Source organism: Myiozetetes cayanensis, unplaced genomic scaffold (assembly GCF_022539395.1).
Source record: "Myiozetetes cayanensis isolate MyiCay16 unplaced genomic scaffold, myiCay2020 scf1, whole genome shotgun sequence".
Lineage (NCBI taxonomy): Eukaryota > Metazoa > Chordata > Aves > Passeriformes > Tyrannidae > Myiozetetes > Myiozetetes cayanensis.
This window is the reverse complement of record NW_026086604.1, coordinates 857,924-885,737: the sequence shown is the minus strand read 5'-3', so window position 1 is coordinate 885,737 and position 27,814 is coordinate 857,924. Positions and strand designations below refer to the sequence as shown.

General features: G+C 47.1%; 1 protein-coding gene across 15 annotated transcripts in view; it reads left to right on the top strand.

Moving 5' to 3' along the window:
- The window catches only part of ADGRB1 (adhesion G protein-coupled receptor B1), a 285,060-nt gene extending 258,324 nt beyond the window's left edge, over nt 1–26,736 (top strand). For 11 of the 15 annotated variants that reach the window (XM_050313265.1, XM_050313255.1, XM_050313372.1 and 8 more), the window contains 5 exons: nt 2,551–2,605; nt 6,212–6,888; nt 8,314–8,349; nt 9,980–10,084; nt 23,894–26,736. In XM_050313265.1, coding sequence (XP_050169222.1) covers nt 2,551–2,605; nt 6,212–6,888; nt 8,314–8,349; nt 9,980–10,084; nt 23,894–24,091 — 1,071 coding nt within the window. In that variant the 3' untranslated portion in view covers nt 24,092–26,736. The remainder of the gene's footprint in view (nt 1–2,550; nt 2,606–6,211; nt 6,889–8,313; nt 8,350–9,979; nt 10,085–23,893) is intronic. The other 4 variants (XM_050313280.1, XM_050313367.1, XM_050313358.1 and 1 more) reach the window with 1 other exon arrangement.
- The last annotated feature ends 1,078 nt before the right edge of the window (nt 26,737–27,814 follow it).

Sequence of the window (27,814 nt, the reverse complement as noted above, 5' to 3'; positions counted from 1 at the left end):
TCAATCAGTGTCCTTTTTTACCTTTAAACCGGTGCTTGAGCAAACTTAGCACTTAGAATAGAATCTTTCACACCAAGTCTGGTTGTGGTTTTTTTTATTAAATTGTGATGTCAAGGGGTTTAAACTTACACACCTGCATTTGCAGACATCTTGGCGAGATCCTTTCTTTCCCAGAAAATAAAAAGCCAAAATAACACCTCCCAGGTCTTCCAGACCTTCTCATCCCCACCACGCTGCCCTAACAGGAGTTAGTTTCATACTGTTTTAATCACAGCATGTTGGGCTCTTATTATAAAGATGCTGTCTCAGAGGGATTGGTTTCTCTCCAAAGCACACTTTGCTTCCTTGGGAATATAATTTAAGCTCTGTAAATCCTGGTCCTGTTGTGTAAGTCCCTGTACAAACAGTGTGGATAAGGCCACAGAGGAATAAGCTGTGGGGCTTCATCTCGAGCCTGCCTCACTGTTAGGATGCAGTTGATACAAGAAACATTTAATTTCTGCAGTTAAGGTAAAGGCATCAGGAGAATCACAGGATTTGAACAAAGACACTTGTTAATATTAGAACTCCATCACAACCCAGCAGTGGATTTTCCCCCTCACCCCTGTGCTAAGCAGAGCAGTTTGTGCTTGGGTGCAACAAGATCTGACTTCAAACAGCACAATCTCCAAGTCAGGATGTCAAGAGATGTTCAGTTCCACCACAGCCCGGTGGTGTTTGTTGAAAATATGTTCTCATTTCACAGCATAATCTCCTCCTTCTCAGACAGGTTCTCGCTCTGCCTAATTGTGTGTAATTAGAAAGCCCCCTCGTGTGCCTGGTGCTTTGGCCTCTTCAATAATAGACACCGTAATCACATCCAGCCTCGATCTTCTTTTCAATAAGTTATCACCTTGAGCTTTTTTTATTCTCCCTCTGTAAGATGTGCCTGCAAATTATTTATGTGACCCTTTTCCCACACGCCCTTCACGCTCCCAGCACCCTTTGAAGCTGTGGATGCTCTCTTTGTTATCAGCACCCCAAGTTTCAGCTTTTTGTATCTCTCTAAAATTCCCTGTTTTCATTCATTCATTCATTGCAAAAGTCTGTGTCAGCAACAAGTTTTGTAGAGACATTACATTTATTCTGCGCTGGTGGTGGATGTTTTGAGGAGCTGAGAGCACACAGTCACTTTTTTCACATCCAGGCACAAAAAGCTCTGGGGTCTAGAAGGGAATGATGACTCCTCACTGATATTTCTAGAGGGGTACAATGTTATTTTACAGTGACTGACTTGTAAAATAACCAAAGAAATCAAAAGCTTTGCAGGGTGGCAGTTTTTTGCTGTTACCTTTCCCAGTAATTTCCAAATCTGCCCAAGTGGTGAAAAGGAGCTTAGCTGAGTAGAAATGTTTTCCACAAAGCTTTGTTGACTGGAATTAAATATAAACCTATCTTTTATTTATTTATCAGCAAAACTGGTACAGGCTGTTCAGCTGCATTTTTTTTCCAGAACTCCTATAGGAAAATGAGATTATATTTTTCTGTGTCATCCCATTTGCCCATTTAAATGTTAGTTCAGTGATATTTCTCTTCTGTTCTTTTCAGATTTCTTTGATATCCCAAATAATTTACCAAGGAATTAGCATCAAGAGGGTTGAGATATTTCCTCAACCAGCTTTTCAACCACTCTTGGATGTCAACCTGCAAATATTACAGTGTTTCTCCCAAGGGGAGTGGCGATTTTTTCCCCATATTTTTCTTAGTATTCGACTTCAATCATATTATTACAATTATATGAAGTGTCTTTCTGAAGTTATCCTGGAAACAGTCAGTGAACTCTCTGCCTTTTTCTAGTCTGCAGCTTTTCTGTTGCTCCATGAAAACCCATGGCCTGCTGTGACTCAGTTTATCCAGTTCTTTGAAATGTTATCTGCCAAAAGCTTCAGAAAAAGAGTTTCACTCCTAGTGGGAGAAGAAAGGAGTGTGGTTGGGCTGCACAGACCACTTGAAAAAGTTCCTCAGCCTTTGTGCCTGCAGGAACCATTGATTTTTTTTTTTATGTTAAGAGTTTCAGAGGCAGAGACTTGTTTCCACTTGGTGTGACTCGGTGACAGATCACAGGAAAGCCCAGTGGGGATGGAGCTTTCTCAGCAGCCACCCCAGGTCTCTTTGATGAGTGCAGGGGAATCCACTTAAACTGTGTGTGGAGTGATGTATCCAAGACAGTTCTGGCCAGGAACCCATTCCATGTTTTTTTTAGAAATGTGCACAAACGTGTTCCAGGGAGATAATTTTAACCTGCAGCCCAGAAATCAGTGAATGGATGAGCAGATGAGCCCAGCTGAGGAAAAAAAAAAAAAAAAAAATTAACAGCTTTATCAGTGCTTGAAGTTTAAAAGCCACAGGTGAATAACAATGGTGTGTTGTCCATGTTTCATCTCTCCTGCACTGTTCTGGCAGTGGTTGTGTCCGCCTCACTCATTAAAGTGGGGGTTTGCATTTTACCCCTGGATTTCCTTCCTCCCTCGCCTCCTTTTGACCACGTCCTCTGTGTTCTCTGTCTTTCAGACCGATTTTGAGAAGGATGTGGACATGGCTTGTAGATCAGGTGAGCACATCACAGGTGAGAATCAGCAAGTGACCTGGTTTGGGGATTGAACTAGGCCATTTTTTTTTTCCCCTTTCTGTTTTCTCTCTGTGTGTGTCTTTGTGCCTTGCATGTACCTGTCTGGGTTGTTTGCTCTTATTCTCAACTCTGGCCAAGAGAAAGCAACACCCTTAATTTTCCCTTTGCTTATCCTATTTCCCTGCAGCTCTTTTGGCCCTTTTGACTCAGATTAAGCTGTGCACCCAAGGTGTTATTTTTTGCCATCTAACACAGCAGCAGAGAAGAGTATCAAGGAAGAAGGGGTGGCATCCACCTCTTCCTACTCTGATCCTTCTTTGCTCTAACAACCCCTGCCCAAGGGGATCCCACCAACCTCGGAGAGCTCTGTGCTCAGGAAAGGTGTCTTTGAGAAGGTCTGGAATCTGCACAGCCTTCCCAACGCCCCACCTGGCTCCAGGCACCTCTAGTGCAGTTGGACACTGCCTGTGCATATGGAAGTTGGTCAGGTCTTTCCTTCTCTGCCTGCACCTTTCTGCTGTGTCTTCATTTTGATCCTGAAGAGGTGCATGAGTTGACAGCCCCTTTCCCAAAAATCCTGGGAGCGTCTGGATTCAGACACTCCAGTGCTGCCTGGATTCTCCTTTGCCACCTGTTCACCTCTGCAGGTTTTGTCCTCTCCTGGTCCTGGCATGCCTGACCTCGCGGCTGAGGTGATTTTTCTTACCCTTTGTAGATGTTTAGGCTTTCATTTACCCTCTCAGACTTCCCCCACCTCCCAAGCAAGAGAAATTCCAGCTTGCTTGGCACTTGCATATAATTCATATCCTCCAAACCAGGATCTTCCCAAGTCAAGGACAATACACTGTGTGGGTTCAGTTACCACTATGGGAAAGCTTCTTTTTCTCAATCTCTCTCTCTGTGTCTCTTTAAAAATCTTTCCTTGCTTGCTTCCTTCCTTCCTTCCTTCCCTCCTTCTTCCTTCCTCCCCTCCTCCTTTCCTCTCTTCCTCTCTTCCTTCCTCTCTCCCTCCCTCCCTTCCCTGCCTTTTCTCTCTCTCCTCCTCCCTCTCTCTCTCTAAACATCCACCTGTCCTTTTCATTTATCTTATTCTTTATCTCATCTATCATTTATTTATCTGCTTCTAATGTATTTATCTATAATTTATCACTTTCATTCTATCTTGCAATCACTTCTTTATCTCTGTCCTCAGCTGTCTGTCTTGCTGTACCTGTTATTTATGTATTTCTATCTCTGTCAACATTCATCCCTGTCACGGTGTTTCTGTGCATTGTCTGTCACTGTCACTATCATTTATCTGTCTAATATCTATCCATATCTTATTTATCTTTTCCTGTCCTTCTCTCTTCCTCACTCCCTCTCCCTGTGCTTATCACAGTCACAGTATATTTATCTCACTTATCCTTGTGATATCTTATTTCATGGTCTCTTTCTGTCCATTTATCTCTTTTCAGGGTCTGTCCATTTTTTTTTTCCTTCCTGTTTCTCCGTCTCACACTCTCTAATCTCATTTCTAGCTGTCTGCCTCTTCTCATTTGTCTTCCTCCTTCTCTTTTGACACCAAATACTCAGTTCCAAAAAAAAAAAAAAAAAATCACGTCTGAGAAAGGTGTGTGAGACCTTGTGTCTGACTTGAAGGGATGCTCAAGGCTGATCCAGGCTGGGTGTTGGCACACACACAGCCAGCTGTAAACCACAGCAATCCCTGAGCTCCTGCTTTAAAGGAACCTTTATGGATCTCCTACCAAGTTTTTTGCTCCCAAATCAAGCTTCCCAGGGGAAAGGAAGGAGCTGATTTGTTTCACGTGACTTCAGGGCAGAAGATCCTGGAACAACCCCAGAGCTTCCCTTCCTTTGCCAACACAGAACTTTACACTTTGAGGGTTGATATCTGCCTGGAGAGATTTTCCTCTTCTCAGGAAGTGCTATTGGTTAATAATAATAATAATAATAATAATAATAATAATAATCCCCATTTCAGAGACTCTTCCATATGGTGCATTGAATAATAAAAAAGGGGCATCTGCCCACTGGTTTCTGGCAGCCCTTTCTCCTGGAGGCACCATCTCTCGTGTTATGAAGGGTGGGAGATGTGGTTGATCACTCTCACAACCCCCTCACGTAGATCCACCAGCAGGATGCAGCTGGTAGGAGCATGGAGGGGAGCCTGGATCAATAAACCTTGGTGAAACTCCCAAGGGAAGGCTTTAACCTGCTCTGATTTATCCTCCACCACCACGAAGGTGGTCGTGGCTGCCCTGGTTACACTTATGGTGTTTGGCTTTTAAAAACTCTTTTTATTTTTTAAAAGCTCTTTTTATTCTCCTCGGTGTCCTTGTCATCCTGCTCTGCCTGCTCTTGGAGGGGAGCTCTGATCTCCCAGCACCCCTCACTCCCACCAGGAGTTGGGAGGAAAAAATCAGTGTGTCCTCAGCCAAGTCCCACCTCTGTCCCTGCTGCTGGAGCAGCTCAGTAGTGTCAGGTTCCCACAAAGATCCTTCTCCCTGTCCCAAAAAAAATCTTTTTACCTATTTTTTTTATTTCCTGCTGAACGGGGGGAATGGGGAACATGCATTTATTCCTCCTTTCCTGTGCTGAAATCCCAGGTAAGTAGCCTTCAGTCCCACCCCACGTTGTCCCTGCCCCACGAGCTGATTTCCAGGGTTTTCCTGGTTTTCCATCCATGGTTGACATCATTATCTTCTTTGCTGCAGCCTGAGATCAGCTGAGTGATGGATTCTCATGCCCAGAAGAGGAGCAGATGTTTTGTTGAGTGGGAATGAGTGTCTGTGTGTGTCCGTGGCATGTTCACTTCCTCCTCAGTTTAAAGTTTCCCTGTCTTTTTAAGGGATATTCACGTCACTACTTTCTTACCCGAAGGGAATGAAACAGATTGATTAAATAATTAGGGCTCACGAAGCCTTGCCACGTTTTTACTAGAACATAAGATTTTTGGAGAGCAGTTTGGACTTTATAACCAATTTTGCTGTGTTTCAAAATACCAGTTTATTGACACTGAAGCCGCTCAAGGGAAAAGAACAACCTGAAGTATTTCAGTGAGTTACGAAAAAATAGATTATATTTGAAAGGGGTTGGAACTGGATGATCTTTTAAGGTCCCTTCCAGCCCATTCTGTGATTCTGTGAAATCACTGATAATGCTGCATTTTTTGATTTTCTGAATCAAAATAATTTTATTTACACAAAAGCAACCTTTTATTTTAAAGAATTCTACTCCATAGGCCAGTAATATATATATTTCACATATAGATGCATAAACCACATGTACCAAATATATAAAAATGTTATTCAATATATTGTTATCAACGTGACAGTATTTGTCGCCTGGATGGGAGTTTTGGCAACAATTGGGTAGGAAAATTCCCTTTTTTCTTCCCTGTCTTTAGCTTTGCCTTCAGTATCCTGGATTTAAAATATAAAACATTTCAAAAATACGAAAATACAAATTATATTAGACTTTGTTCTGCTTCCATGGGCTCTTCCTGAGAAGTGCAAGGGAACGTGCTGGTGTGGTGTGACTGTGGTGTTGATGTGCTCACCAAAACCTGGGTGAGGTGCTGAGGGCGCTTCTCTGTCTCCCCAGTGCTGAACAAAGACATCACCACCTGCAGAACCTCAACCATCACAGGAACCCTGAAGCGCCCGTCGCTGCCGGACGAGGAGAAACTGAAGCTCAACCACCAGAAAGTGTCGTCGAACTTCAACAGTCTTCCAGCCAACGTCTCCAAGATGCACCTCCAGGGCTCGCCGCACTACCTGGGGGCCATCAACCTGAACGAGTTCAGCAACCACTCCCTCACCCTGAAGAAGGACAAGAACCAGCCGCCCAAATCCATCTACATCTGCGACGGGGACATCTTCAAGAAGCTGGACTCGGAGCTCTCGCGGGCGCAGGAGCAAACCCTGGACACCAGCTACGTCATCCTGCCCACCAACACGTCCACCCTGAGGGCCAAGCCCAAGGACGAGAGCAAGTACAGCATCAACATCGACCAGATGCCTCAGACGCGGCTCATCCACCTCAGCATGGCCACCGACCCGGGCTTTGTGGTCAAGAGCCCTCCCCGGGAGCCCGTGGCCATGGCGTGCAGCGAGGCCCAAGGCTCCTCCATGATCCAGCAGCAGCAGCAGCTGGCTCCACAGAGTATCTCCAACGAGTCACAGATTCCCAACAGCCTGTGTGACACGGGTGACTCAGGGAACTCGGGCGTGGTGTCCAAGAGCGAGACCGTGTCCACCCTCTCCATGAGCTCCTTGGAGGTGAGCGGGGGAAGTGCTGGGTCGTTCTCAGCCCGGGATGGTGCCCTGCCCTCAAAGGCAGGGGTTCCAAGGGAAGCACCTCAGGGGAGGTGCAGCCCACCGTGCAATGCCAGTGTTGTATTCCCAGGAGGGATCACTGACACGGGGTGCTATTTTGGAATGTAATGTTTAAAATCTCCCACAACTTCCAAAGACAGGTTCCATTTCTGGCTCAACTGCCTCTGGCCCTACAGGTGCTGCAAAGTCAAAGAAAAATAGTAGTTTGTCAAGGGCTTCTCATTTAATGCAAGACACGTGTCTTGCCTTAATTGTTCTCCTTCCATCCTCTGCCTCTGTTTCCCTTTTCGATGACTTCAGTCATGACACAGATGGGAAACTCCTGGTGATCCAGGGGTAAAGTGTCCCTAAGGCACATCCCACAATGCTCTTGGCATCAGGGGGATGTCAGAGGTTTTGCAGAGGTTTTGCATCCCTCTCCTTCTGAGCTTTGATAACTCATTTCTATTTCAAGGCCAGGTTGGATGGGGCTTGGAGCAACCTGGTGTAGTGGAAGGTGTCTCTACCTGTAGCAGGGGGTTTTTAGATGATCCTTAAGGTCCCTTCTAACCCAAACCGTTTGGTGGTTCTATGATTCATTCTAGGACTGATATTAGCAGTTCTCCCTATACTTTAGATCTTACACTGAGTCTGTCCTGGATCATCTGGCTCTGTTGTCAGAGAGCAGGTCTCAATCACTGCTGTCCAAACTTCATCTGGAGACAGCTGACTGGTGCTCAAAAGCTCCAGTAGATCCATTGGCTGATCTTCTGTTCCCTCTCCGCTTCCCATTCTGTGAACAACCTGAAAACTCACAGCCAGGACAGAGCTTGACTTGGGCAAAATCCCATGCTGAGCCCTCCTCAAGGTACAGTAGTTTTGGTAGAGATCCCTCAGGGTGACCTAACTGTGGCCTTCCAGTACCTGAAGGAAGCCTTGCAAGAAAGATGGAGAGGCACTTTCTGCAAGAGCTTGTGGTGACAGGACAAGAGGGAGTGGCTTCAGACTGAAGAGAGTAGGTTTAGGTTAGATATTAGGAAGAAATTCTTCCCTCTGAGAGTGGTGGGGCCCTGGAGAAGGTTGTCCAGAAAAGTTGTGGATGTCCCATTCCCAGAACTGTTTAAGGACAGATTGGGTGAAGCTCAGAGCAACCCGGTCTGGTGGGAAGGTGTCCCTGCCCATGTTGAGGGGCTGGAACTGGATGATCTTTGATGTCCCCTCCAACCCAAACCATTCCGTGATTCTAAATGGTTGGCACTTTCCAACATGAAGTGCCAGAGGAACACGTAGGAAGAAGGAAAAGGAGAAGGACTGTCCCTGTTTTGTCTCCTCTGATTGTGTCAACCCCTTACTAACCTTTACCCTTCTCTTTCTCTCTTGAACACCCAGCGGAGGAAATCCCGGTATGCAGAGCTAGATTTTGAGGTGAGTACATCCCTTCCAGAATGTTCTTTTTGAGGGATAGGATGAGAAATAGAAATGGTGTTTTCTTTTCTTTCTGCAACCTTCTTTTCTGCTTTTACCAAAGAGCTTCTTCTAAGGGTTTAAAAATGGTGGGTTGGAAGAGTTGTGCTGGGGTAACAAGGCTTGGCCTGTGCAGCTAAAAAAATAGGGGATTTTATAATTAATGACCTTCACAGAATGAGCCTGGCTGGAAAAACTGCTGTAGGTAGGGAGATGTCTGTGTCCTCACACCTGAGGCACAGAGTGGAATGTTTTGAAAGAGCCAATCCTTCCCAGAGGGTCTGTGAGTTAGTGCAGTGATCCTGAGTCCATCCTTCCCAGAAGGACTGTTTTTTCCTTGTTTATCCTTGTCCCGTTCTGTGGAGGTCTCATCTGGAGTGCTGTGTCCAATTCTGGGCTCCTCAGGACAAGAGAGACATGGAGCTCCTGGAGAGGGTCCAGTGGAGGGGGACAGAGATGATTAAGGGATCATTTTATGAGGAAGGGCTGAGGGAGCTGGGCCTGACTGAGAGGAGACCTCGTCCCTGTCTGTGAGTGTGTGCAGGGAGGGGGCAGAGGATGGACCAGGCTCTGCTTGAGGGGGCCCAGCAATGGCACAAGAGGAACAGGCAGGAACTGATGCCCAGGGAGTTCCACCTGGACATGAGAAGAACTTCTTTGCTGTGCAGTGACCCAGCCCTGGAACAGATTTCTCAGAGAGGGTGTGGAGTCTCCCTCACTGGGGATATTCCAGACCCACCTGGGCACAATCCTGTGCCACGTGCTCTGGGATGGCCCTGCTGGAGCAGATGACCCACTGTGGTCCCTTCCAAGCTCACCCAGCCTGACTCTGTGATTTCCCCTCACAGCTGCCACTTCTTCCAAAGCAGAGTCACACTGAGGGCCCACGAGCAGCTCCCTTAATGCTGGAACCACTTCAGAGCTCCAGGCTGGGAATTTTGTCTGAAGTTGAGGCCCCGTGGCACATCTAAGCTGCCACCTTCTCCACTTGTCTAGCCCTTGGCAGAGCACAAGGACAAGCACATATGGAAATCCATATTCAGTGTGCTCTCACATGCACGGGGAAGTTCTTACAGCAATCAGTCTGAGCTCCCCTTCTGGGCAGTAGAAGGTAGAAGTGAAATGCAGATGGCTCAAATTTTTAAAAAATTAAAAAAAAAAAAAAGAAATTATGGAACAGTTTCTGGTGGAACTTCCCCAAATTCTACATGTTTGTGTATTTACTGGTGATTTACTGAGAACAGGGTTTTCATGGGGTCAGATAGCAGTTAAAGAAGGTCAGCAAAGCTTCCTAGGACTGTCTAGTAGAACACTACCAGTCAAGCACATGCTGTGCAGCATAAAAGTTGGTTGTTGCAGGTTTAGGGTAATGATAGGGTCAAAAATTAGTAGTTCTTACTTTCTTCCACCATGTCACCGTGAAAATAAAGGCAGTGCTACTCTGGATCCTCGGGAAGTGTTGAAGGTATTTAATGCACAGCAGATTTCACCTGCAGGGAGACAGCTCTTGGATTTTGTAACTGTGTGGGGGGGAGGAAATGCTCCTCCTGAATTGGGTCTTGCTGACCTGTGGCCTTTGTGTTTGCTCCAGAAAATCATGCACACGAGGAAACGTCACCAAGACATGTTCCAAGACCTGAACAGAAAACTCCAGCACGCAGAGAAGGACAAGGAGTCTCCAACAACGGACAGCAAGGTCAGTCAGACACTTCCAGAGCCATCATCTCCAACAGGAGCGTGGGAAGCAGCAGGGAAGTTTAGGAGCACTCACTGAACACTTTCCCTTGTTTTTCTGTCCATGGGTGTTGTGACAAACACCACAAAGGACAGGGAGACTCGCAGAGGTGCCACCAGCTTGTCTCCTGGTCAGCAGCCCAGGAGGAGGATGTCTGTCCTTGTGTCTGTCCGTGGTGTCATCTGCTTTGTGTTTGTGTCTGTTCTTTGCCTTCCCTTTCAGGCCATCTCTCTGTGCCCTGTACATCCATTCACAGCTGGCAACTGGAAATGAGATGAAATCCATGTGGAAAGGGGAGAGAGCAGGAGTGGGGGGACAGCAGGAACCATCTACCTGATGTTATGGGGCTGAGTCAGAGGCCAAGGTGGCAGGGATGGGCCGTTCAGGAAGGCCAAAGCAATGGGATTGAAGCTGTGGTGTTGGCAGCACGTCTTGGGGACTGAACCCTGATTAAATGCAGGTTGTTTGTGGCAGCTGATCACCACATCCTTGTGGTATGAGCATATAGAAGTGGGTGAGTCCAGACGAGGGCTGGAGCACCTTTCCTGTGAGGAAAGGCTGAAAAAATTAGGATTGTTCAGCCTGGAGAAGAGAAGGCTCTGAGCTGACCTCATTGTGGCCTTTCAGTACCTAAAGGAGCTGGAGAGGGACTTTGGGCAAGGGCCTGGAGTGACAGGACTGTGATGATCAACAAAAGGGAAGAGCTTTAACCTGAAAGAGTGAAGGTTTAGATGGGATATTAGGAAGAAATTCTTCCTTGTGAGGGTGGTGAGGCCCTGAAAAAGGTTGCCCAGAAAAGCTGTGGCTGCATGAAAGTGTCCAAGGCCAGGTTGGAGCAACCTGGTCTAGTGAAAGGTGTCCCTGCCCATGGCAGGAGGCTGGAACTTGATGAGCTTTATGAGCCCTTACAACACAAACCATTCTAGGATTCCATAATATACATGGTTTTCCCTCGATAGGAGCAAACTTTCAAGGAAAAGGAGACTTTAAGGAAGGCAGTTTGAGGGAAGCAGCTTTTAAGAGGGGCAGAGATGTATGAGTAGAACCAGATATCAGAAGCCTGTGTAGTAAGTGCTGGAGATGATACAAATAGGTGAGGGCAGGCTGGTGGCACCTTCCACGTGTCTCAGCCAGCTGGGCAAGGACTGAAAGGATGCAGGGAAGTCTGTTGGCTCCAGCTGAAGGGAAAAACAGGTGCCAGAGCCAGATTGGCAGTACGAATTAAATTTGGGGGTTGCTTGCACTCAGAAGAGGGGCAAAGTGAGCTAATTATGACATTCTTGGTCATTTATAATCAAAGTCCCTCACGACAAGAAAGACATGTGAGGGGCTGGAGGGAGAAAGGGGCTGGAGCATAATTCTGATGGGGAGAAGCTGAGGGAGCTGAGGGGGTCTCAGCCTGGAGAAAAGGAGGCTCAGGGAGGACCTTTTTGCTCTCTGCAGCTCCCTGAAAGGAGGTTGGAGCCAGGTGGGGGTCGTTCTCTTCTCCCAGCCGCAATGATTCCATGATTTTCAGTCAGATCCAGGATGCAGCACGGCCAAGGTGGGGCTTATTTTGATGGCACTCCCTTAGGGGCAAGACCAGAGCTGAGAGGGTGATTGAACACAAGGTTTAGTTTGGGTTTTGATGGGAGCAGAGCCCTGCAGAGCCTTTGGTCTGTGTTCAGATCTCCCAGCCTCGCTGTGCTGAGCTCCAGAGGTGTGATCCCAGCAAATCCCACTTTTATTGCCCGTGGCAATGGGCAGCAGAATGGGTGGGATAGTGGATCCAGCAGGCAGGTCCAGATCAAAGGAGCCTGTGATGGTCCAGAATGCCAGTGTTTCCCTGGGCATCAACTCTCTGCTTTATTTTTTCTGTTATTTAGGATGGATGCAGCTGTAAACCCCAAAATGCTTACACACCATGTACAAGCTAATCCATGGGATGTTTGCAGGAGGGTTTTATAGATTCAGGTGTCTTTAGCATTTCAGAGATGCATCTGTGTAGAATTAAAGTTGCCACTGTCAGCATCAAAGGGCTTTGAGCTGCTGAGGGGAGCTCTGAAGGTGGCCTTTGCATATTGACTGAGCCTTTTTTCAAGTTGGGATTTTCCCTGGGATCTAACCCAGGAGGGGGAGCTTGTGAAGATCATTATTGACAAGACAGAAGCGGGTATTGGTTTAAAAACCTGCAAAGCAGCACAAAGCAAAATAAATAGCTTTTTTTTTTTTTTTCCACCCCTTTTTCTACCATTTGCTGCTGAGGAAGCTGCTGGAACCTCCTGCCCCATCTCCAGCTTGCCCTGGGGAGGCAAACTGCAGATGCCAGGGACTAAAGTAACAACAAAAGAACGGTTTTCTCTTTTATGCATGTTTAGGTTATAAAAAGCTGGAGCGTTTCTTCTGGTGGGAGTGATAAAACAAACCTTAGCGTAAGTCTGGCTTTCACTTTTGCATCAAAGAGCATTCCAGACCTATCCCCAACCCCTTCCATGATGTGAATCCAAACTCACCCCCTTCACCAGCAGGAAATTCCTTGCCTTGTGGGCATGAACAAGGTCGGAAGGATCCTGGGATACCCTTGGCCCCTTCCTCACCACGGAGCAGAAGGGATGTTTTACAGGTCTGCTCCATCTGCCTGCACTGCTGTTATCATTGATTTCTCTTTTAAATAAGCAACCACAAAGTCAAGCTCCCAAGTGTCTCTCCAGCCCTGGCAGATTCCCAGCCTCTCCTGGCAGCATGTCCCATTATCCTTAGTCCTTTCCAAGTTATGGTGCTTTTTCCTAATTTTCTCGCTCTTCCTCTCTCTTCCTTCCACTCCAAGGTCAGGAAGGTGCTGCTGAGACTTGAACTAAATAAAGTGTTGTCTGCACAACACAGACATCCTTTGGGAATTCCTAGGAAGGATGCTGATCCTTTATAGGGATTTGGTTTTGTTATAAATGCCAGTCCTCTGTACTCCAGCGCACCGGCCAAATCTGATTATCCTGTCACAATAAATACCTTAATTCATATCATATGAACTCAAAATTACTGGATTTTAAGGAAACACCAACAAATTAATGGGACAAAGAAACAGCTTTTCTGTCTCTTTAGGAAAAGGGGTTGAAAATTCAACCACCATATGTGTTTACTGCTGAGAATTTCTCCAGGTTCATTGGTGAAACATGAATTGTAAGGGGTCTTCAGCAAAGACCCAAAGGTGTGTCCCAGCACATGTATTCCTGCTCTCCAGGTATCCCAACACGTGGAAACTTGGGAGAAGTGTTACCTCTGTGTACATTTGAAGGATAAAGAGGAATGTCCTTTGCTCACTGTCCCAGAGTCGTTCCTGCAGAGCTGGAGACTTAATCAGGGACTCAGAGGATCATTAATCAGTTGAAAAAGATCTCTCAGATCAACCATGATCATGTCCCCAAGTGCCACATCTACATGGCTTTTAAATCCCTCCAGGGATGGGGACTCCACCACTGCCCTGGGCAGCTGGGCCAGGGCTGGGAAACCCTTTCAGTGAAGAAATTTTCCCAAATATCCAATTGAAACCCCCTTCTGGCACAATCTGAAGACATTTTCTCTTGTTCTGTCGCTTGTTACTTGGGAAAAGAGACTGACCCTTACCTGGCTGCAGCCTCCTGTCAGGAGTTGTAGAGAGTCAGAAGGTGGAGACAGATTTGGAGATGGATTCTGCTTTCCCATCACCCAATGCCCAAGGGGTCCTAATCCACATCCCACTGAGATTGGGGTGTCCTTTCTTAGGCAATAAACCACATTTTTTTTTCAGTTTATTACATGAAATCTATTCTACGTGACATTGAGGTTTTAAAATCTCTACCTCAACTATAAAATGCTACAATTGGGAGCACCCTCAGCTATTCCTGGTTAAAATCACATGGACCAGAGCACACAGGATCCCACATCCACCTGCACATTCCCCTGCAGCAGAGTGCAGGGGTCTCACTCATAACAGCTTTAAGCTGAAAGAATGTGATTTAGGTTGGATGTAGGGAAGAAATCCTTCCCTGGGAGGGGGGGAGGCCCTGGCACAGGTTCCCCAGAGAAGCTGTGGCTACCCCATCCCTGGAAGTGTCCAAGGCCTGATTGGAACAATCTGAGCTAGTGGAAGTTGTCCCTGCCCATGGCAGGGAACTGGAACTAAATGGTTTTTAAAGTCCCTTCCAACCCAAACCATTCTGTGATTCTGTGATTTGTGGCTTCATGGACTAGTCAGGGATGTGGACACTGTTACCCAAAGCTCATTTTTCAGTGCTAGAATTAAGATATGAGCAGCAAGATCTGATGGCTGCAAGTTGAAAAATCCATATTTTAATGCATCCAATAGATCTCTGTATGACCCTACCATGACCCTTCCAATTCAGGACATTCTATGATTCTGTGGTAATTTTTTTCTCCCTTAAAGTCTTCAACTTCACAGAAAGCAAGAAAGGTGGAGATGGTTTTTTTTTTTCCTTACTCAAAAGGAAGTTACAGGAAGTTGTAGGCAAGACTTCTTGGCTCCTGTTATGCTGGAATTTGGGACAGATTGTGTCTGTCCACCCGAAGAAATGTGAAATCTGAAAACAGCATCTCAGGAGCAAGTGGTTTGCTTTGCTCACCCTCCTCCCAGAGGACTCACAGCCAGGCTGTCTGTGGGTTTTTCACACTATTGCCCTTCCATTTTATCCCAGACCAAACTGGGAGCTGGTGCAGACCCTGAGCAGAAAACTGGGGTGAGCTTTTTGTGTTAAATATTTATCCCCTGGGCAGCTTCTTGGCAACCCAGGAAGCATGAAAGGAACCAAAGGCTTGCAGACAACCAGTGCAGGATTTGCATCAGAATACCCACCCATCCACACCAGGCGTCCTGAGGAAAATTTAAAGCTCTCCCCGTGCCTGGGATCCACCAAACCCTCCTTTTGAAGGTTGCAGTAAGCAGTGAGTGGCTTCCACCTGGACCATGAATATCTCTTAGTAGTTTTAAGGCATATTCTGCTGCCCAAATGGATGGATATTGGAATGTGAGCTTGGTAGTGACTCACACAGCAGATTTCTTCCTTCCTAATCACTCCCATCGCTTTGAGTTGTTCTTTACCTCCCCTATTGCTACCAGAAAAGAAAAGAAAAAAAAAAATCCCATTGTTGGAAACCTCTCTTCAAGTTTGTTTCCGTGTTTAAAAGCCTGACCTTTGCCTGGCAGACTGCAGGCTCCAACATGCTATTTCTTTCCCTCTTTCCTCCTAAATACACACAGTTCCCAGGGTTTAAATTCTTGTAGCTGGGAGCTCTTCACATTAAAGCAGAGTAGTGGCTGTTTTCAAGCTGCTTTGTACTACACAGGAAATGTTTTCCCATGTTCTCAGGCTAAAGCATCTGCAACGCTGCTGCTCCCTGGGAGTTAATTGCTAAAGAAATTCCAGGGCTTGGGCTGGACATCCAGAGGGGTTCACATGCCCTGCGACAGCTTGGTATGAAAGTGGAGCCTTTGCAGGCTTTAAAAAAAAAAAAAAAAAAAAAAAAAAAAGCCAAGTTTTTGCTTCTGCTGCACTTTGAAAGGAATGGAAGTGACACTCCTGCCTTCCCCCTCTGCTGGAGCCCTTTGATTCAGCTCTATTAGGGAAGTTTGAATCACATACATATTCCCCTTTTCCTGCCATCATCTAGCTTTGCATTCATTTTAACCAGCAGCTCTGTGCTGGTGCTGAGGTCAGAGCAGAGCTCCCAAATTCCTCTGGTTTGCTCCTTCTTGCTTATTAGCTCCTTGCTGCGTCCTGCTCCCTGCAGCTGGAATGGCTTTTGCTTTGGGCTGGAGCCCTGTCCTGGAGCTCACAAACAGGATCTGGACTCGTGGAATCATGGAATGGTTCAGGTTGGACTGGATTTTAAGGACCATTTTGTTCCAAGCCCCTGCTATGGGCAGGGACACCTTCCACTAGCCCAGGTTGCTCCAAGCCCTGTCCAACTTGGCCTTGGACACTTCCAGGGATGGATCCACAACTTTTGTGGGCAAAAAACAGCTCTCAAATCCACCTCCATCTCTCTGTTGGTCCTGGGGGGGGGGGGGGGTGGGGAAGGCAACTGCTCCAAAATCCAGCATAAAAAGATACAAAGAGGTTTTTTGCCTTTCTATGACTTTTTCCTATTTTCTTCTGGGCAGTGTTTCTGTCTTGATTCCTCCCTTTTTCTTCTCACATAGAGAGTTTTCTTAGCTTTCCTCTTTGGACACCTGGAGATGTTCCCATTCCACTTGCTTTGACATCTGACAGAGTGGTGAGAGAAAAGGGAGCATGGAGTGACAGGACAAGTGGGAATGGCTTTAACCTGCCAGAGGGCAGGGTTAGATGGGATATTGGGAAGAAATTCCTCCCTGTGAGGGTGGGGAGGCCCTGGTACAGGTTGCCCAGAGAAGCTGTGGCTGCCTCATCCCTGGAAGTGTCCAAGGCCAGCTTGGAGCAACCTGGGCTAGTGGAAGGTGTCCCTGCCCATGGCAGGGGGTTGGAATGAGGTCTTTAAGGTCCCTTCCAACCCAAACCATTCTGTGATTCTGTAAATATTGACCATTATTGCAGCTCATCCCCACTCAAAGCTCTGTGTCTCCCTGGTGTTCCCTGCTCCACGACAGGATTAATCCTTTGTTTTCTGGCCTGTCCTTTCCCTGGCTGATGGGAAACCCTGCTCCCAGGTGGGAACACTTGGCTCCCATCCACGGGAACCTCTTTGTCTGGGCTGAGGCTGGGGGTGGAGGAGCTCAGGTGGTGGTGGTTGTGTCACTCAGGGTCATTCCTCGCTGAGGAGTCAGAAAATCGGGAAGCTTTGCTGCTCCTGCTGCTGCCTGGGTGTCCCTCTGCAAGGGAGGCTCCACTTCTGTGCACAGTGTCTCTGTGCCACATCTTTAATCCTCTTTGCACTTCTTAAAGGCTTTAGTAGCTGGCAAATTTTAAAGCCAATTAGGGCAGTTTTTACAAGGAGGAGCTCTTCATAAAGTCCAGTAATTACTGCAATAAATTCTGTTATGAAAATGACGTCAAAGCTTAATTCCTTCAGCCATAAACCATCTGTCAGCTCCTGGGTAGCCAAATATACCATCAATCAGAAGTTCACCTCCTTCTGTACATCATCTGACACCTCCTGTCCCAAGAATTAGGCATCAGTTGCTCTGTGTTGCTCAAAGAAACATCCTATTCCCTGTAACCCCTGCTCCAACACCAGGAAGGGGCCACCAGCAGATTGAACTCCTGGTTGTTTAAACTCTAAAATCTAAATTATTCTTTATAGTGCCTAAATAAAAGATTCTATAAAAAAACCCAACAACATGCTTAGGGTGCTCCTGGTCCCCTTCTGGGTCCCTGGGTGCCCCCATAAGGCAACCTTGAGTGTTTTCAGCATTTTGGGGAATTCATTCCTCCATACCTACCCTGCGGGCTCTTCAGCAGACCAGAAGAGTTGTCCCAAAAATGGATGGGATGTAAACCAGCAGGATTAACAGCAAGAACGCTCTGGAAAATAGCCTGTTCCTGGTGCTGGTGGGACCACAGGCTTTCTCTGCAACCTTCAGGATGTTTAGGAGTCAATGCAAAGAGCCCCTGAGGGTCTAAAGACCTCCTTCATCCAGTCCATCTTCACCTTCAGCTGTGTGTGGCCTCAGTGGATTTTGGCTCACAGAAGCCCCTTCAGGTTGGATGAGCTTCTGAAAACATAGAAGCAGAAAACATATTTTAATACCCCTGCACGTGCTGAGTATTTCAAGTTGCCTGACTGATTTCCAAGTTAAAACCACAAATTGGATCTCCTCTTTCTTTCTTTTTAATGTAATGAAATTCTTACCAAAGTCAGCCCCTTCCTCTTATTTTGCTTTTCTCCTAAATGCAGAATAAAAGGAAAAGGACAATCTTTGTGGTTCAACAGCATAAAATGAAAGAACTGCAGCTACTTGTTTCCAAGAAGGAAAGGAAAATTTATCATTCTCCAAAGAAATAAGGCAGCTTTCCCATTTTCTAATCACTTTTCATCGACACTGATCCAAAGATGGATTAGACAGTGTGGGCCACATTTATCTTCCAAATTCCCTGCTCTGGGCTCTGAGTAACTTCATTCTGGTCCTAAAGTTATCAGTGTCATGGGGAGAGACCATTTGGGTCATGAAATACCCTTCAAGTTGACACCAGGGGTGAGGAAAGCAGCGTGGGAGGAGCTGCTTCCAGGGGAGTGACCACTGTGGAAAGCACCGAGTTGCTCTGCAGGTTGTTCAGGGTAAACATAAAAATCAGGTATTAAAAAAATGGAAACCAACAAAACCCCAAAACCCCACGAAACAAACCCAGGGAGATACAGCTGAGCAGTTCACACATTTCGGTGGTTTTGGCTGAAGGGTGAAACCAAAGCTGTGTCTCAGAGCAGCCAGTCGGGCTCCTGGGCCCTATTTCTGCAATACAAGGATGCTGCTCCCAAGAAAAAGAGTTGCACAGGGATGCAGGTGCTCTGGATGAAGCCAGGCTGGATCCCTGGAGGCAGAATAATGGGCAGGAAAGTGTGGAGGTCGAGGGAGGTGATTCTGCCCCTCTGCTCCACTCTGGGGTCCGAAGCACAGGAAGGACGTGGAGCTGCTGGAGCGAGTCCAGAGGAGGCACCAACATGATTAGAGGGATAGAGCACCTTCCCTCTGAGGAAATGCTGGGACAATTTGGATTGTTCAGCCTAGGGAAGAGGTGGCTTCAGGGAGACCTTAGAGCCCCTTCCAGTGCATAGAGGGGCTCCAAAAGAGGTAGGGAGGGAATTTCTACAGGTACCTGGAGTGACAGGATGAGGGGGAACAGCTTCAAACTGACAGAGAGCAGGGTTAGATGGGATATTGGGAAGAAATTATTCCCTGTGAGGGTGGGGAGGCCCTGGCACAGGTTGCCCAGAGAAGCTGTGGCTGCCCCATCCCTGGAAGTGTCCAAGGCCAGGTTGGGCTGTGCTTGGAGCAACCTGGGCTAGTGTGTGGCATCCCTGCCTGTGGCAGAGGGGTGGAAAGAGTTAATGTTTAAGGTCCCTTCCAACCCAAACCATTCTGTGATTCTGGGATGATTCTCTGAAGACCCCAGGGTAGGAAAGTACCTGCTCCACCACCAAGACCTTTCCATAACCACCAGGTGACTCGTTGGGGAGTCTGCCAGGACCAGCTTTAGAAGGAGAGGGCTGTGTGGATTATCCCAGTGCACTTTGCCTCTGTCTTTCTTAGGGATTTGGGTTTTTTTGTTGCCACTGCATCTTAAGTGCCTTTTATCTTGAATCTTCTCCCTCCACCTTAAAGATTTGCAGCCAAAATTAAATCACAAAATTAAATCAGCGAAGGAGACTCTGAGTTCCCCTGGGGGGCTGAAGACCTCCAGCCTGCCCTGTGCAGCAGGTTTCATCCCACCTTGGAGTCTCGGGTGCTCCCTCCTTTCCCACCCCTCCAACAAAGCCTTCTGCTCCGCCATCCTGGCACCAGGCAGGAACTGATAAACATCCCCCCACTTCCCAGTGTCCAGGGGCTGCTGGGCTGTGTCAGGGCAGAGTAATGGCTCTGTCTCTGTCCCCGTGAGTTACTGGCAGAGCAGCCCCTGCTGCTTTCAGCCCCTGGCCGGGGCCATTCCTGGCCGGGGCCATTCCTGGCTGGCTCGGAGGCGCCAGGCCCTGCGCCAGCCCCGGCGCCTTTTCCAGCCGGATTACACAACCCTCTCTCTCTCTCTCTCTCCAGGTTTTTTCTTCTTCTTTTCTGGGCATAGCTAAGTTTTCCCTCCTGTCTGCAAGGATTGCTAAGACCCCACAGTGGAGCTGGAGGAAAATGCCAGAGTTGAGGCGTGAGCCCCAGGGGCTGTTTCTCGGTGCTGTTCGAGTGGCCAAGGCCCCATAAAAACCTTTTCCATATGGAGGGAAAGAAAAGGGGAGCTGTTCCCAGGAGCCTGCTACCAATTCCCAGGGTGCCTGGTGCCAAGAGGAGATTTTCCTTTGTCCCCCAGCATCCTTGGCAGAGCTCAGCCAGGCTGATTATCCTGAGTGGGCACCGAGTCCTTCTGCACCCACCCCTGAGGTGGCACCTCCACTCACATCACTGTGGGGGTCTAATTCTTTTCTGAAGAGTGGGAAGCTAAAAGCAAGGCCCCCTTCTCCATTTCCTCATTTCCCAGAGCTCTTTTTCATCTTTTAACTGTAAATAGACATCTTTGGGGTCGCTCAGCCTGCTGCAGTCACAGCCAGGTAACACATCACGCTGATGAGGTGGGTGGAAAACCACCACGTGGGGTTGGACCCATGGCCAGTCTCTCTGGCTCCTTTCCATGGCAGGGGAAAGAGAAGCTTGGAAGAATAAAAGAGCTGGGCAAGCACATGGCAGTGCCTCTTCAAGTGGTCCCCAAGACTCCAGAGATTCGTGCTCAGAGAGCCCCCCCCGATGCAGAACTGTGTCACTTCACTTTGTGGTACTGAGGGAATTTGGCTTTTGTGAATGTTTCCACCTGTTTTTTAATAAGTTTGGAAGTTTTCAGCGTGAACAGAGAGCTGTGGAAGGGTGGTCTGGAGTTTGGCTGGGCCCTATGTGCAGGCCCAGCTCCTGGGGTTCACTCCTTGGCACCCTGTCCTGCTCTGCAGTTCTCATGTTGGAAGAGATGATCCCTCCACTGATGGGAGGGATCATCTTCCTGCATCCAAAAACCACTCAGAATTTCACAGACCTCTTGGACAATCCATCCACAGTCCCTTTTAAGGATGAAGGACTGTAGTCTGTGAGATTTTCCTCCTCCATAACTTGTTCCTGGCTGGAAACTGGCCACCTTTATCACTTCCCTTGTATCCTTCTCTCAGGAGGGCCATGAAGTGCACATAATATTCAGGATGCAGGTGCACTGCTAATAAAATATTTGCTGTTTCATTCTCTCTTCCTTTCTTCATTTTTCTCTCTGTAATAACTCCCAACATTTAATGTCTGGCTTCTATCACCATGGAATAATTATTGTAGCCCTTTGGTGTTGTTCCCCAGTGACAGGTCTGATCAGGGGCCGCTGATGGAGATGTGAACTTAAAATTGGTTTTATTGGAGTTGTTATTCCCACAATTCCTGTTCCCTGTGTGGATTTGCAGCTGCTCTGGCTCAGTAATCTGTGACAAGGAGGGCTCTGAGGTTTGCTGATCACGTCCAGTGCCTGATCAGATCTGGGTGCACCCTCCCAGCGTGAAGGGGAGGCTGAAGGTCAGGAATGTGGCAGATGGAGAGACTGTGAAAACAGGGATTGGCTGGGAATAGAAGAACCTGCTGCTGAAGGTGGCTGTGAATAGTGCCAGCAAAGAAGGGCTTTCATCTGAGGGGGAAAAAATGGAATTATTTATGAACTTCATGCATAAGATCCCTTGTGCTGCTCTGTTAAATAATACAGCTGTGGACAGTGGTAAATTTAAAAACTTGTGGCAATTCAGCAGTGCTGGGAAAAAAACAAATGTTTTTCATGGAAAACTCTGTCCTGACCAAGGTTGTTTTTCTTCACCTCTCGGGAAACTTTAATTTCATTCCATTTTTTGCTCTCTGTGTGCTTTTTGTCTCTTTGTTTCCCTTCTCGTTGCATCTTTTCAGGCATTCAGTGGTCTGCAAAAAACACTGTAGGTAGAAATTTCCCCTCAGGAAGCCTCAGATTTGGCCCATTAAGACACACACAGAGATAAATAGCTTCAGCTTTTAGTAGCAGTGGTTCTAAAATAAGTTCAGAGAAAAAAAAAAAAAAATAATGGAATAAGTCAAGAATTTTATCACCTTTTCTGTCCTGTGAGTATTAATCACTGTTGTGGCAAATCATGGGATAAAGTAAGAGTAACACCAGCAACATTAGCAAATTCTGTACTGGAGAGTACAGAATGAAAACCTCAGGTGAGGATTTCCAGAGATGGAGTGGTTTACATTCTTCTGAGCAATACTTTTACAAAACTTTAGTAAAAAAAAAAAAGAAAACCAACAACAAAGCAGCAGCTCTCAAAGGACTTTAAAAATGTGATTTTTCTCTCTTTGAATTAAAGATAAAATCCTATTTATTGAGATGTTATTTAGGTATTTAATAAACAAATAATTATTTATTCTGACTTAAAATGAATATAATTTCAGGTTTCACTTCCCATTGAGATGGTTTGTGCATTAACCACTCTCTGACCACCAGATGTTCTCACCCAGAACCTTCTCCCTGGGAGTGGGGAGGAATCAGGACCAACTTCAAGCACGTTATATTTTTATGCTAAAAGCTAAAGTTTGGAAAAGCAGAGATTTGTGGCTTGGGTGATGCAGCGAAAGCTGCCCCTGTAGGGATGATCCCACAGCACCTTTCCTGTCAGCACTGCAGTGTGGAGGCAGGAAAAACACCCAGCCTTCCAAAAACGTCCTAGGAAAGGACGAAACGAGGAGCTGAGGCAGCTGCATGAGCGTGTGGCAGATGGGCTTTTAGCTTTCCTGCAGGGCTGCAACGATCCCTGCAGCCTCCTGCAGCACAGGCATGACCCCACAGTCCCTGTGTGGCTTCATCTCCCCTCAATCAATCCATTTTGGTGGCAGCATCGAGCTGTGACGTGTCCTGGGCTTGCACATCACCGTGTCTGTGTCCTCCCCTTCTCCCCACGCTTCTCCTCTCCTTGTTGAATCCTCCCTGGAGCTGCTTTCCTCCCACCCCTTCCCACTTGCTGCTGCTTCCCCCTTGGCAGGAAAAGGGCTCTGTGCCCCTGTCCCAGGCAGGGGAGCCTTTCCCTACCCAGAGCTGGAGTGTTTTTTGGTGGATGATGAACTGTGGAAAAGCGTCACTCGTGGCTGGAGGGGTTGAAACGCAGTGGAACAACTCATTTCAAATCTTTCCATGGGCACCCCTTCATGTACACACACGTCTTACAGGACCTCCCCAGAGCCTTGTCCTGGTGCAGGTCAGCAGAAACACTGGAATGCATTCCCTGGATCGATATCCATGGTGGGATGCTGTGGGAGACTTGGCAGACAGAAGTCAATAAAGCTTGGGAGGCTTGGGGGGGAGTTGATGGAAGTGTTTTCGGTTCCAGAGCTCGTCAAACAGCAGGGCCTCGCTGGTGAAAACACTGAGCAGGTTCTGCTGCAGTTAAATAGCCTAAAAATAGCTGTGCTGCAGCAGGAATGTGCATCCACATCAGATGCAATGTTAGGTACAAAAAGGCCTCGTTGCAATCTGGATTTCATGGCATGGTTTGGTCTGGAAGGGACCTTAAAGCTCATCTTGTTCCCTGCCACGGGCAAGGACACCTTCCACTAGCCCAGGTTGCTCCAAATCCCATCCAGCCTGTCCTTGGACACTTCCAGGGATGGGACAGCCACAGCTTCTCTGGGAATTCTATTCCAGGGCCTCTCCACTCTCCCAAGGAAGAATTTCTTCCCAATATCCCATCTAAACCCTGCTCTCTGTCATTTTTAAGCCATTCCCCCTTGTCCTGTCACTACGTGCCCTTGTAAAAGCAGGAAAACAATTTAAATTTTCAAAACCATCCTCAGTTTTTCAGTGGAAATGCAAGTGGCAAAAGCTGGAGCTGTAATTCAAAATATCTAGGCATTAGTTGACAGAGATAGCAGTGGACAAAAACCCAACATTTTCTTCCTGAAAATGGGCAATTTGCACACCAAGTGTCAGTTTTGTTGCGACTCCACTTTATTTTGGATCAGGAGCTATAGAGAAAAAAAATTGTCTTTGATGCAGGAGGAGGTAAAAGCGTGGTATTTGTGGCACTGCTACTAACCTTCCTTTCTTTCTCTCTCTCCTTTCTTACACTTCCCTCCTCTTGCAGCAAGAAAAACAGCAGACACCAAACAAGAGACCCTGGGAAGGCATCAGGAAAGTCCAGTCCCCACCATCATGGGTTAAAAAGGACATGGAACCCGTGGCACAGTCTCCCCTAGAACTCAAAACTGTAGAGTGGGAGAAAACAGGGGCCACCATCCCCTTGGTGGGACAAGACATTATTGACCTTCAGACAGAGGTCTGAGCAGAAAGGGAAGAAAAAAAGACTTTTCTGTTTTTCTGGAAGACAAACGAAACAAACAAAAAAAGAAAAAAAAAAAAAGAAAAAAAGAAACACAAACAAACAAACAAACAAAAACCACGTTTTAAAGAAATGATTAAATTAAATCGGAACCGAGCAAGAGAAGTGTTTGGTTTCTTTTGAAACCTTTGGGTAAGATGGAGTAACTTTTGTATTGTTTCTCAGCAGAGAGGGGGAAATATTACTTTATAGAGTATAGTAGCTGTAGGTTCAGGACAACACAAGCTTTCCCAGGTAGGACTGGAGAAGAAGAGCCTGGAGGAGAGCGAGGAGGAGGAGGAGGAAGAGGGTGGGGAGGGGCTGCAGGGGACGAGCCCTGCCGAGATGCTCTCGGGTTCTGCACACACCAGGAGCCTTCCTGCTCTGCCACGGGGAGGTGTGGAAGGACCAGCAGCCCCCACAGCCACCACGGAGGGCCAAGAAGATGGGGCTTGTTTGGGGACCATGAAACGTGGCCTGGCCGGGGCGGACCCAGCCTTGGGGGGGCCGGTCCTTGTCCTCCAGCTCTCCTTCAGCAGCTCATCCAAGGAGGAAGGAGATGGGACGCTCCACAAAGACATTCCCACCACCACCTCGAGCGGTGGCACGTCCTCACGGAGCCTGGAGGAGGGGATTGGTGGCTGGGGCTTCCTCCTCCCATCCCTGCACGGCGGAGCTCCTTGGAGTCGTGTCCCTCGGGAGCGGGACAGGCACAGGAGCGCAGGAGCGGCTCCAAATCCTCGCCCCATCTCCAGGGAGAGGGTGGAAGGTGTTGGAAAACAGACCAACCAGAGGAATGTAGGTCGTTTCAGTGACTGTTAAATAGATAAACTCAGCACCGGGGCCTTGCAAAGGGTCCTTTGGCCTCATCCTTTTATTTTATTTTTTTTTTAATTTTATTTTTGGTTTTGTTTTGTTTGATTTTCTGTTATTTTTCCTTGCTTTGGGACTCTTTAAAAGATTTATTCCAAGCTGCCCCTCCCTCCCTGGAAGGCAGAGAGAGAAAGAGGGAAAGACAGACCTGCCAATGTACCTGGAGATATTGGAATACAGAGACGTTGCCTTAGGACATTGAGACAAACTGACAACACGAATAAACGTCCACTTGGAAACAAAACAAACAAAATGAAAAAAAAAAACAAACAAAATAATCTATTTTTTTCCTTCTTCTTTTCTTTTCTTCAATAAAAAGACAACTTGAAACCCGAGACCTTTCTTTTCTTTGGCTCTTGTCATTTCAAATGCCTTTCTGTGCCAGGCACGGGGTGAGGATGCCACCTGCTGAAGGTGGAAGGCAAGTTGCTCCGTGGAAAGTTTGGGATGGTGGGAACACAGGATGTTTTGCTTTGTTTTATTCAGTTTGGGCTGCGGTTATTTTCCCCTGGCTGCCTCTTCTCCTCCCTCCCCACTGCCCAGAGCCAGCAGGTTTGTGGTCCTGCAAGAAGGAAGAGGTGCAGCTGATCAGGAGAGCAGAACACCCTTCATCATAAAATCCTGTATTTTCGTTCCACCGTGAAAACAAAGCAACGATTTTAAATTTTTTTTTCATTAAACATTTCTCAAGGCTATTAAAAAAAAAAACAAACCTACGTTTCACCCCAAAAAGTGCGTTGTGCAGGATTTTTATCATTAAACAATATCCCTCTGAGATTACACGCAGACTTCATTTTTGAAATTATTTTTATCATTCCCAGCACTGTCTGTCTGATGTTTGGAACAACTCTCCCAGTTTTGGAGGTGGGTGGTGACAAACCTCTCTGGTTGTGAGTGCCAGAAAACAGTAAAACCTTAACAGGGTTCTGAGTTAATTACTCTGTGCTTGGGTCTCTTTTTAATTAAAAAAAAAAAAAAAAAAAAAAAGAACAAGCCTCACATTTTTTTTTTAGGGAAAAACTACCACTGGATACAAGATGCAAACCAATCACTGCCCCCAGTTGTGCTTCCCCCCACGGGCAGATGTTGCTTTGAGTGCCAACATCTGCTTCGACTTTCCTTTGGGCCCCCTGGGCGCTTCCTGTGCCATCAGCTGCTGTACAGTGTGAAGGATGCAAAGGAAAACCTAAAATAAATCCAAATAGTTCAAAAAGAGGGAAAGTGGTTACTTTTAAAACTGTGATATTATTGTTCCGTTTTAGATTATTCTCTGCAACAGGAAAGCACAAAGGCCTCCCTCAGATGCTGGGTTGTATGATATTGTAATTATTCTAATTACACACTATGAATTTTAGCATACAGATATCTTTCTACTGTGTTTTAATTCTTTTCTCTCTTTTTTTCTCCCCCTACCCCCCACACCCAACCCACCCCTCCCTCTTCACTCCAGCCTTCCCCATCCACCCATTCACTCCTTTGCAGGACATTAAGGATGTGATGTAACTACAGAGATAAATGTTTGTTTAAAAACTGTTGGTATTCAACTTTCTCTGCTCAGCTCCTCTGGTTAATTCTGTTTTCCTGTGCCCTGCCCCCTCCCACCCCCAACTCCACCATTCCTTCCTTTCCTTCCTCTCCATGTTGGTCAAATTTTTATTTTTATTTTTTTTTCCTGTACAGTTTTCAGAGCACAAAATGAATGTGTCTGATTTCTAATAAAAGAGGTGGAAACTCCAGGCCTGTCTGCTTTTTAAAAAGCGCCCCACGTGTGGTTTCATCGCTCCTTGGGGGCTGGGAAACACCTCTCCTGACCCCACAAGCTGCACCTACTCTGGCAGAGTCCTAGGGCTAAAGTTACCCCATCTTCAGCTTTGTATCTTCTGGACACCCCTAAAACTACATATTTAGCTTTGTATCTTCTGGACACCCCTAAAACTACATCCCCCTGTCATGAGTGTTTCCAGGACATGAGGAATTCCCTTTTCTGTGCAGCACAGCCTGTTCTTCTGCAGGTTTCTCAAACCCACGACCCCGGTGCCTCCTTCCCAATATCATCTGATGATTTTGCAGAGGTCTGGCAGCATTCCTGGCACAAGGATGTTGGGTTCTGGTTTCCAGCAGGGCCAGGGTAGTGCTGATGCTGCCCTGCAAAGCCAATCATAGAATTATGAAGTGATCTGGGTAGGAAGGGATCTTAAAGATCATCCAGTTCCAAACCCCTGCCGTGGAGAGGGACACCTTGCACTAGCCCAGGTTGCTCCAAGCTGGCCTTGGACACTTCCAGGGATGGGGCAGCCACAGCTTCTCTGGGCAACCTGTGCCAGGGCCTCCCCAACCCTCACAAGGAAGAATTTCTTCCCAATATCCAACCTAAACCTTCCCTCCTGCAGCTTGAAACCATTCCCTGTTGTCCTATCGCTACATGTCCCTGTAAGAGGTCCCTCTTCAGCCTTTCTGTTGGACCTCTTCAGGTTCTGGAAGACTCAACCTCACCTGCATGGCCGGGCAGGCTCTGAGCAGGAGCAGAGCTCAGGGTGGGGGGTTGAGGATTTCACTCACGAAAGGGGACAAGACATTAACTGAGTGACAAATTATTCACTTCCTCAGTGCTCACCCTTGAAGGCCTGAGATCCTCCAGGAAGAAAACGTTTCCTTGTCTCCCTGACTCTGCTCCATCAGCTGTTTGGCAGATTTTAGGTTTTCTAGGCAGGACCACAGGGGGCTCGGGGTTTGTCAAGTGGGATTCGGGACTGGTGCTTTCTGGAGCCTTCACCCAAAGTCACCACGACCCAGTAGGTCCCCCAGATGTCCTGG